Source organism: Sceloporus undulatus, chromosome 5, assembly GCF_019175285.1.
Source record: "Sceloporus undulatus isolate JIND9_A2432 ecotype Alabama chromosome 5, SceUnd_v1.1, whole genome shotgun sequence".
Taxonomy (NCBI): Eukaryota; Metazoa; Chordata; class Lepidosauria; order Squamata; family Phrynosomatidae; genus Sceloporus; species Sceloporus undulatus.
The window spans coordinates 189,743,191-189,754,665 of NC_056526.1; the positions used below are offsets into that span (position 1 = coordinate 189,743,191).

General features: G+C 44.7%; 1 protein-coding gene across 1 annotated transcript in view; it reads right to left on the reverse strand.

The window, feature by feature from the left end:
- Positions 1 to 753: 753 nt before the first annotated feature.
- ADAM33 (ADAM metallopeptidase domain 33) overlaps positions 754 to 11,475 on the reverse strand; it is an 86,509-nt gene continuing 75,787 nt past the window's right edge. The window contains exons 21-24 of the mRNA XM_042470126.1: positions 8,069 to 8,320; positions 6,947 to 7,113; positions 5,731 to 5,748; positions 754 to 4,256 (exon numbers count right to left, since the gene is read on the reverse strand). Coding sequence (XP_042326060.1) covers positions 4,205 to 4,256; positions 5,731 to 5,748; positions 6,947 to 7,113; positions 8,069 to 8,320 — 489 coding nt within the window. The 3' untranslated portion in view covers positions 754 to 4,204. The remainder of the gene's footprint in view (positions 4,257 to 5,730; positions 5,749 to 6,946; positions 7,114 to 8,068; positions 8,321 to 11,475) is intronic.

Consider the following 11,475-nt stretch of genomic DNA (forward strand, 5'->3'; position numbering starts at 1 on the left):
TGTATCTTCACAGAAGGTCCATAGTCCTGCATTTTGATGCAGAGTGGCATTTAAAATGAAGATCACTGTAGCGCCATGAGGCCGCCATGGCAGTGAGTTGCTTCCTCTGAAGTCAGAACAAGATGCCCAGCTATGTGACCAATGCTAGGTATCTCATTCTGATCCCAAAGTGAGTGATTTGCTGCCACTGTGGCCACATCAGGTGGCCCAGTGGAACACATGTGCAAACAGCCCCCCGGTACCAGAACACAGGCCTCCAGGTAACAGAGAGTTTCAGGTCGCTCTGGGGCCAGGATACCCTGGGATGTTCCTGGGGTATCCAGGCCTGTGTAGGCACCATCCAAGTGAAGTTTGGCCATTTCTATTGTGTGCCATCAAGACATTTCCAACTTATGGAGACCCTAATGAGAACTTATCATGGGGTTTTCTTGGCAAGATTTGTTCAGAGGGGGGTTGCTATTCCTTTCCTCTGAGGTTGAGAAAGTGTGACTTGCCCAAGGTCACTCAGTGGGTTTTACCTAGCCAAGCTGGGATCCAATGCTGGCCCTTGTTTAGACACTATTCTCCTTTGAACAAATCTTGCCAAGAAAAACCCATGGAAGATTTGCCTTAGTGTCACCATAAGTCAGAAATAACTTAAAGGCACACAGCATCAACACCATCATGTGCCTAAATAATGAAATCACCACTATTTCTTTTTTTAAAGTAAGTCATGTCACTCTGTGTTTAAATAAGAAAAAAAAATCTTTATTCCTTCATTATCCTTCAGAAGAGGTGTGGAGGGTTTTCTAAAATCTTCACTTCGAAGGCACAGACATTGGGCAGAAAAAGTGCATAGCAGGAACACCGTGGCTTCTAGCCTGCATGAGCTCAACACATGAGGAGCACTTAGATCTGTCACCATCGTGGAGGCACCGATCCAAGGCAAGAGCTGGCTTGCTTCTCTGAATAAAGTAGGACTCCCAAGCTTCCAACGGAAAGGCTAAGAAATGGCTCTGAAGGGCTCACAGTTTCCTAGAGGTCTGTGGCAAGTAACCTCTTCAGCAAGGGTCAGCAAAGAAAACCCCCATTTTGGAGACAGTGTTTTATGCCCAGTTAAACATCTCTGCACAGCCTTCGTTCATTTTCTTAACCAAAACAAATCCAAAATAGATGGATTTAAAAGAAAAGCAACCTGGTATTTCCCAGCACAGTCTAAAGCAGGGTGGGATTTATCACCTCCAGGTGATGTTGGACTGAAACCCCCAGCATATTTTGCCACTGGCGATGCTGGCTATGGTTGCTGGGAGTTGCAGTCCAACCGCATCCAAAGGGCCACATGATGGGAGAAAGGAAGGTTGCAGCTAGAAAAAAGAGCACCCATTGTGGAGGTAGAATGAGCTATGGGAAGTCCCACTTTCCTTGACTGAGCAAAACCCTCCATCATTCCATCCAGCCATCTCGATTCTTCTCCAAATCAAGCCTGGTTCCAATGGCATTCCTAATACATTTGATACCCAGTGCGGATCATTTTTAATACCTCTCTCTGAGCTTTTTCTAGGTCTGGTAGAGTTGCTGGCCAGGCAGACATGGGAGGTGACTCACTTTCCCACTCAATCATCGGAGCTGCCATAAGTGGAAGGCAGCCCAGTCCCACCAGTGGCTACTAGTGGGAGTGGGCTGCTCCTACCACAACACAACCTTTCCAGGACTTCCAGAGCTTCTGGGTGAGTGCAAAGGAAGGTGCCTCTCTTTACTACCCACCCAGGAGAGCTGCAGACCCAGAAGAAAGCCCCTTTCCACCAGGTGATCCCCCCATAAGGTGTCACCCGGTGCACTCTGCACCTCCCGCACACCCCTAGTGACACCCCTGCCTGGTTCACAATCTGCCCACAGATGCCATGGAAAGGTGTAAGTCCTGGATAGTGAACTGGGGAGTATTTTTCAACCCCAATGCCCCTTCCCCCAAATCTTGCTATTTCAAGAAAGCAATCCAGACCTGAACAAATGGCCCAGGGGTTTTGTACAGTACCGTGAGGACTAGAGTTTGCAATTTCAAGCACTCAGGGGAATAACAGCCCTGAGCACTGAAAAAACAGGTGATACTATGTAAGCTCAGTTTAGCAAACAAGGGTAAAACATGGATTTTGCAGGAGTCACAAGGTGGCACAGCTGAACTAGCAGCCCAAGAACGAGGCAGGAGATAGGGAACAATTTTTCAGCAAAGCAGCCAACAAGCAAACAAAAAAAAAAACTGTTTCATGGAGTGTTTGTCTCTGGAGTAGCAGCTCTGGCCCATAGTGCATCAGTGCTTCTCAAAAGGAGATGGGGCTCAGATCTGTCCAAAGGGCACTTGCTCAGGCTCAGAAACCCCCATGGGTCTAGGAAACAACATATACACTGCAGTAACTGGCAGGAGAAGGAGAGCACTTAGTTCGTGTTCAACGGGACTCTTGCCTTCTTGAGTTATTGGGCATCAAAAGGGAGTTTTGGAGTTTAAACTAGGCCCAGGGGAGCTGTGAAACTCAGGAGAGCATGAAACCTGAATCTCAAATGAAAGTGATTGACTGATTGATAGACTGAAACTCAGCAATTGGCTCATTTTTTTCAGAGACAACAGAAGCAACAAGGAAAGGAAGGCAATTCTCATACTACAGTGGGGAAGATGGTTGGATCTGATGGTAAATCCATAGCAGCACCCAAAAATCAGCACCTGCCTCAATTGGTGCTATTTCTCTTATTAACAGAAAGGTGCATCTGCAACCAAGCAGATGTTCATTCATTCCCCACAGCCCACATCCATCTGATCTCTTCACTGAGCTCCCAAATTCTTCCTGAGATGGAGGCAAAGGAAGGACAGAAGGTCACTTCTCTGAGCCCGATTTGCAACTGCATTTTCCCCCAAGTGGAAGCTTGACAAGAGATGGCCCCTTGAATTTCTGCCCTCTTGAATACTGAGCGTTGGTGGGCAGGTAGGCAGGCAGCAGGATTGCAATGGTACAACCCATTTACAACTACAGTTCCAATGCTTGCTCTGAGTGTGATGGAGCTGGAATGGAAGGCAGAGGGGCATCAGTACACTTGGAGGCACTTTGGTCAGTGCTAAATTTTGGGGTGGACCGTCAGGAGGGTTGTAGGGTCATTGGGAGAGTTTGAAAAGGTTCCCTTTTTTGGGATGACATCTGGAAGGCTGCAGGATTACAACCACTGGCACCTGATAAAAAAAAATTCTTATCCGAATGCCCTTAAAAAGTAACTTATAAAAGTAACTGGGAGCCTCCACTCATTACAACCACAAGGTAACCTTACTCTTATTAGGTTACTTTTGGAATGTAACTGTATCATCTCTTCATTAACTCAAAAGTAACTAGTCTCAGATAAGAGCATTAGTTTTAATGCTTTCCAAGCTCTGCCTCAATTTTTTGCAGTGAGGGGAATTTTAAGAGCAGAGTCAGTCCCTCTGCTTCCCAATGGGCCAATATTTTCCTCCATGGCTATTCCTTCCTTTCTTTTTTTCCAAATCCTGGGACCAGAGATTCCACATAATATCTATCATCCATTTTGAACCTTAGCATTTGCATACAGTAGACCAGAAGCTCCCACTCTTAGATGTCCTGGACTACAACTCCTATCCTCCCCTAACCATGCTAGCAGAGCGGGTGATTAGAGTTGTAGTCCCAACACACCTGAAAGGTGCCTGGTCAGGGAAGGCCGCTCTCCCCAGCACCACTGTAGACTTCAGAAACCTGTCCAACTCAATATGACTCCACAAGACAAGGAGAGGTCATCATCGGAGCTTGTGCAAAAACACGGAGGTAGCTAATAGAGATCGTCCAATTTCAGGAGGCTTCTGGGGCTTGAGACCTCTGCCTTCTTGCTATCCTTCTGCCATAGGTAGGGAGAGAAAAGAAGCAGACCTTGGTGCTCAAAACCATGGGTAGTAATCCACGAGAGAGGCGCTCTCCCCTAAAATGGCTTCGGAAAGGCCCATTTCTGTGTCTCTCACTTCCACAGCCCTTAACTCCTGCAGAGAAATACCAACCTCCCTAGTCACGACACCTACACCCCCCTTCTTCGTTATTTGCAGAAACAATTCCTTTAAAAAAATAATTATTATTATCATCATCGTCTTTGGTAGCAAAATTTCCCTGCGTTGACCGCAGTAGTGCAAATGAGGAGGAAGGAGCCGGACAGACGTCAGCTGGGATCCTTGTTTCCACCATTGTCATTTCTTAAAGGGGAAGGAAGTTGTCTGGACTTTCAAGCCTGGAACTGGTCTGAAAGACAGAGGATGCTACAGTCAGAAAAAGATATAAGAAGGAGAACAAAGCAAAGTATTTAAAGAATCCCAAATGCACTAAGTTGACTACTAGACCATGGTTGGGAATCAGGTGGGTCACAGTGGATCAAGTCCACAGGTCTAGACACTGACAGCCAGTGGCTTCCATTCAGGTGGAGTGAATGAGCACCTGTTTTTATTCTAGAATGTGAAGGAGCGGCACAATACTGGATTCTAATCTGACAAATAGTTTCAGCACCTTGGATTGTTCCTTTGAAGTCTTGAACAAAAACCTAGGCTGGCATCCTGTTGGTGTTTAACGTACAGTATAGGTAGCCCCTGTTTATCTGATGGGTAGACCACTATCAGAAAGTGGAATCGGTTATAAAGCAGAACCCCATAGTCAGCAGATCGCTTCTGTCCATTTCTCTCTGCCAAAAATGGAACAGAAAGTCATTTTGTTCATACTCAATTCATGTGATCTGTCTACAGAGTTTGTTGGGTGTTCGTCAGGTTAGAGGAGAGACTCAAGACTGGGCAGCAATCATTTAAACTTTATGCTATTCTCTTATCAGTTCTAAGGGCATGTCTACATGGGCCAAATGAACTGGTTCCCCACCACCACCTGCATGGCACCATGTCTGGAAGAGTGGCTTAGGGAGCTGGGGATGTTCAGCCTGGAGACGAGAAGGTTAAGGGGTGATATGATAACCCGGTTTAAATATTTGAAGGGATGTCATACTGAGGATGGAGCAAGCTTGTTTTCTGCAGCTCCAGAGACTAGACCTGGAGCAAATGGATTCAAATCACAGGACAAGAGATTCCACCACCACATTAAGAAGAATGTCATGATGGTTAGAGCTGTTTTACAGTGGAAGATGCTGCCTTGGAGACTGGTGGGGTGTCCTTCTTTGGAGGTGTTTAAGCAGAGGTTGGATGGCCATCTGTCAGGAGTGCTTGGATTCTGTATTATGCATTCCTGCATGGCAGAATTGGATCAGACTTCATGGCCCTTGAGATCTCTTCAGTCTCTATGATTCTATGATTCCATCATTCTGTGCAACACAAGGCCAAATCTCTGATTCAGGTGCACACTGTCTTCACAATGTAAGGGAAGTTTTGCACAGAATCCATTGCATCACATCCATGCCTTAAAATGGATTTTAAACATTTACTTTCTGTTCTGGATTTTCCAGGAAAACCCAAAGCATCCAGAACAATGCTGGGCAGCTATTTACACACACATCCTACTATGCCACCCTGTGCCAGCACTGTGCCTGGGTCACTCCCTCTGGGGTCACAAAGAGGTGCCCAACCATATTATTTTTGTCAATATTGCAACAAATAAAAGCAACAGGCTTTTCCCCCCAAATGGTTTGCTTGTTTGTTTGTTTGTTTGTTTGTTTGTTTGTTTGTTTGTTTTACAACAAATCAAAGTAATAGATTTCTGCAAAGGACAAAATGATAATTACCTCTGAGGTGGCATCGGCCTGTTGGGGAAGAATAAAACATTGAGGTTTGTTATTAGTTTGAATGTATATATTTGTTGCTGCTGCTCTCAAATTTATAGTAGACATTTGCCCAGCTTTCCTCATCATCTGGTCACTTCAAGCTTTAGAGACTTTGCAATTTCCATCTTCAAAATTTCACATTCTGGGTTTCCAGATGGCATCCAGAAATTGAGGACAATGGGAAAAGTTGTGACAGACTTGAGAAGAGATTACCATCTATTGTTCTCACAACTGTAAGTAATAGTGTTTTATGGTTGTTTCTCCCAATCAGTTCATTTCTATGCAGACTCAGACACTTCATGGGTTGGATTCTATGTTTAGTCTAGAAGATGTTGCAAGATTTAATTCTAAATTAAAATTATTAATAAAAGGGGCTTCATTCTTCCCTTCTTGGTTTAGATCTTTTGCTTATTTATGAACAAATAATCTTCTATTTCAGGATCTAGGGACGTGTCTACATGGACTGAACCCAGAGTATCCTGGCCCCAAAGCTGCCCTAAAAGTTTTATATAGAGTTTTTAGATTTTCATGTGTAATGTTTTTAACTTTTTAATTTTGTTTAATTGGATTTTAAAATACAGTCGGCCCTTCTTATATACAGATTCTTTTATACATGGATTCAAGCATCCACGGTTTAAAAATGTTCCAAAAAAAAGTATAAATTCAAAATATCAAACCTTGATTTTCCAATTTTTATAAGGGACACCATTTTGCTATGTCATTATATTTAATGGGACTTGAGCATCCACGGATTTTGTTATCCACAGGGGATCTTGGAACCAAACCCCAGCGTATAACAAGGGTCCAATGTATGTATTTTTACCACTTTCTTTTGTTTCAACTTGGAGTGATTTAAATTTTGTTAGCCATCTTGAATCCTTATACCAGGAGGAAGAGGGGAAATACATACATACATACATACATACATACATACCTCCCCAAATTACCTGGAGCCCACCATTGTGACATTGGGTAGCTGTTTGCATGCTCATCAAACTGTGCTTCCTAGTGCACTTGCCATGTTGGCAAGTCTGAAGCCCAGACAGCCGCCTAGAAGAGTCTAGGAGTTGCAGCCCCAATGAAATAACTTTTCCAGACTTCACCAGACACTTCTTCACTTCCTCCCCTACCTCCCATCACCCATCAGTGGAAAGCCATGAAATGGGAAGCGACTTACTTGAGTGGTTTTGAGAGGTGGGTTGAGGAACTGACAACAACCGATGATTTGGAATTGGTGGGAGGCACCATGACCAGCAAGGGCTGACCCTGAGAAGATGGCAGTTCTTTTGCCAAAAGAGGGTTCCCTGGTAGGGGCCTGCGAGGCGGCCTGAGCTTTGGATCAACCTAGTATGGAAAGAAACGCAGTTGAGAAGGTGTCAGGGTGCCATGACTTGGAAGCCAGTTAGAATGGACATTTGGATTGTTGTGCTGTGATGTGCTTTCAAGTCAACTTGGACTTGTGGCAACCCTCTCCTAGGGTTTTCCTGGCAAGATTTATTCAGAGGTTTGTCATTGCCTTCCTCTGAGGCTGAGAGAGCATGACTTGACCAAGGTCACCCAGTGAGTTTCCATGGAGGAATCAAACCCTGTTCTTCTGGAGTCCTACCTCAACATTCAAGCCACTTGTAAGGGGTCTCCTGCTACCATTGGGCACCACTGCCTCTCTGTAACAGGCTCTCTGGCTCTATCTTCTACTCTTGAGTAGGAGAGGAGACCCCCAAAAGACTATACATTTTATTGCATGCTGCCTTGAGATATTTAGATGTAGGATAGGATACACTGTAGATACTCATGTATATGAGTCTAGACATTTTAGTCAAAAAAAGTGACCCAAAAACACTGAGTCGACTTATCCATTGACCAATGTGAGTACTGTACTTTAACTCATATTTAAAAAGGAGCCATCCCTTGGTAAAAAGCAAGAGTGTAATATCTACTGTTAGCTTTGACACCACCATCCTAGTCCATCCATAAAGTTATGCCTGCTAGAATTTTCTAATTTCTTTAGCACTGTTTTCCTTGGCTTCATCCTTTAGATCCTTCATTACGTGCCCTTAAGTTTTATCCTCGACTTATCCATGGGTCAGATCAAAATCTATAATTTTGGTCCCTGAATCTGCCCTCGACTTATACATGAGGTTGACTTACAGTCGAGTGCATGCAGTATATGCTTCCATAAATAAAATGAAATAATTCAAGCTCAGAGAATCCATAAGGATCTGCTGCCCAGCTTTTCCACTGCTTCTTAGTCTCTAGACCTAAGGTTTGATCCCTGGTGAGACCTGACAGGCAAACTCACCAAAGCGGTCCGGATCGGGCTGCTGGGAAGAGGCTTCTTTGGCGGAGGCTGTTTGGTTTGTGCTCCGAATGTGGTTCTGGCAGGGAAGGCGGGGGACTTGTTGAGAGGCAGCGGCGGTGGCCTGCAAGGCTTGAGGTCTTTCCGAGGAACAGCAGCTGGGCTCGGTGTTGGACGGAGCGGACGGACAACATTGACCGGATGGGAGGCACTTTGATGTGGGTTTGGCCTCAATGGGGAAAAACTCCTGCTCACCTGAAGAGAGAACAGGAAAACTCAGAGAGGATTCTAGCACACTCCACTCACAAAAGGAAAACTTTCTTTTGTATTTCAAAATATTTTTATTAAGACAACCAACCAAACAAACAAATGCACACCTGTTTTCTATATCTAAAAAACATACAAGGAAAAGCCACATATACCTCACAGCTAACAAAACAAACAAGGACAAATAATCAACACACTGAACAGGGAAACAATGACTTCCGGCAGACCTACGGCTCTTTTACATGACTTATTAAACTCCCATTGGTCTATTCAAAAGTTAATATGATGATTACAATAATTTTTAAATCATGCTATCATACCACAAACAAAAGCTCCCGCTGAGGACCTCATGGAAATGTAACACATTTTTTAAAACAAATTGTTAATCTAGAAACCTAAAACCATAACAGAACTGCTATTATTTTTCTTTTCTTTTTTATACATAATAAAAAACAAAATAACACAACATACTACTATAATTTCCTACACATAACACCTAAACTAAATATTTAGACACCTAGACAAAGCTAGACTAAAATGACTTCCTCTCTCTCTAACTTTTGGTTATTTTGTAATTAGACTGACTTTCCTAATTTTACCCTGACATATAAGTAATATAATTTCCTATTACATCATAATAGAACTGCTATTACTTTTCATGGATTCCATCGGCATTCTCCACTTTTTGTGAAGTTATCTAAGGTTTTACAACGTATGAACATAGGGGCTGTACAGACCGTCCCTTTCTGCCCTCGCTTCTCCATATCTTCAATCTCTCTCTCTCTACAGGCTCCTTCCCTTCGGACTTCAAACATGCTCTCATTTCCCCAATTCTGAAAAAAACCTTCTCTTGACCCCTCCTCTTTGTCTAGCTATCGTCCGATTTCTCTTCTCCCCTTTCTTTCTAAGGTTTTGGAACGGGTTGTCTATTCGCGCTGTCTTGAGTTTCTTGAAGCCAATTCCATCCTTGATCCCTTTCAGTCTGGTTTCCGCCCAAGGCATTCTACAGAGACAGCTCTCACTAAGATCTCGAATGACCTTTTACAGGCCAAGGCTAATGGCCTTTACTCTGTTCTCATTCTTCTCGATTTGTCTGCAGCCTTTGACACTGTTGATCACTGTCTCCTAATTGACATACTCTCTGACCTTGGGTTCTCAGACTCTGTTCTCGACTGGTTTAGATCTTACTTGTCTGGCAGATCTTTTGCAGTAGTTGCAGGGGGTCTGACTTCTTCTCCTGTTCCCTTATCTGTTGGAGTTCCCCAGGGCTCTGTTCTGGGTCCCCTTCTGTTTTCTCTCTACACACTGTCCTTAGGAAAACTCATCAGCTCTTTTGGTTTTTCCTACCATCTGTATGCCGATGACACCCAGCTGTATCTTTCTGCCCCTGACCTTTCTCCAAGGCTTGAACAGCAAGTTTCGTCTTGTCTCACAGCTGTCTCGCAGTGGATGCGCCATCGGCGTTTGAAGCTCAACATGTCCAAGACGGAGCTTCTTGTCTTTCCTCCTAAGCCCAACCTTCAACACTCCTTTTCTGTCTCTGTGGACAACATTTCCATTCAACCAGTCCAGCAAGCCCGCAGTCTTGGCTTTATCTTTGACTCTTCTCTGTCGTGTATCCCTCAGATCCAGACCACAGCCAAGGCTTGTAGATTCTTTTTGTACAATATTGCCAAAATCCGACCATATCTCTCCGCCTCTACTGCCAAGATCCTGGTCCATGCCCTAGTGATCTCACGACTTGATTACTGTAATGTCCTCCTGGCTGGGCTTCCTTTTTCTCACCTCCCTCCTTTAATCTCTGTCCAGCATTCAGCTGCACGCATTATCACTTCCACCCACCGCTCTGACCACATCTCTCCTGTCTTGGCATCCCTTCACTGGCTCCCTCTCCCTTTCCGCATTCAGTATAAGCTCCTGCTGTCGACATTCAAAGCCCTCCATGGACTGGCCCCTCCTTACTTATCAGACCTTCTTTCTCCTCACCTTCCCACCAGGGCCCTCCGTTCTGGTAGTCAAGGGTTCCTGTCTCAGCCCAGGATTTCCTCTGCCCCATCCCGGATTCGCCCCTTTTCACTTGCTGCCCCTCACTCCTGGAACCTTCTTCCTCCACAAGCAAGAGCCATCACTTCTTTAACCAGCTTCAAAACGGAGCTGAAAACCATCCTATTCAGAGAAGCTTTCCCAGGCATCGCATAATTGTCGCTTACTATCTGATGTTCTGTTGTTGGCTGTTTATCGATCCATTTCCTGTATTGCTATGTACTGTATATGTATTATCCTACTTGTGAGTATGTATTTTCCCTGGATAATGATTAACCTTCCATTTTGAAGCCAAGCCCTCCCTTCAGTCCATCTGCCTTGGTCCAGGCCTTGGAGGTAGAGAGGAACTGCTGGACCTCTTACCCTTTCCCTCCACCACTCCCTTCTCCTTCTGTGTCATGTCTTTTTAGATTGTAAGCCTGAGGGCAGGGAACCGTCTAACTAAAAAGATTGCATGTACAGCGCTGTGTAAATTTACAGCGCTTCATAAATAAAGGTTAATAATAATAATAATAATAATCATAGAATCATAGAATCATAGAGTTGGAAGAGACCACTAGGGCCATCCAGTCCAACCCCCTGCCATGCAGGAAATCCAAATCAAAGCATCCCTGACAGATGGCCATCCAGCCTCTGTTTAAAGACCTCCAAGGAAGGAGACTCTATCACCCTCCGAGGGAGTGCATTCCACTGTCGAACAGCCCTAACTGTCAGGAAGTTCCTCCTAATGTTCAGGTGGAATCTCTTTTCCTGCAGCTTGCATCCATTGTTCCGGGTCCTGTTCTCTGGAGCAGCAGAAAACAAGCTTGCTCCCTCTTCAATATGACATCCCTTCAAATATTTAAACAGGGCGATCATAATATTGGAGCCGCAGCAACTACATGGCACAGCCCTTTTTGCAGCTCCTTTTTGCATCCTGGAAAGGGTGCCATAGACACCACTGTGCAGCTTTTCTGCACTCCTTTGGCACTGCTTCGTGTAGACATAGCTCCAGAGGAGTGCTGTGACACCACACACCATGTGGTGCAGTGTCACGCCATGTGGTGCCCCCTGCCAGCCTGGAAGCAGAGTCAGGGTGTGCGTCTTGTGGACACCATGCC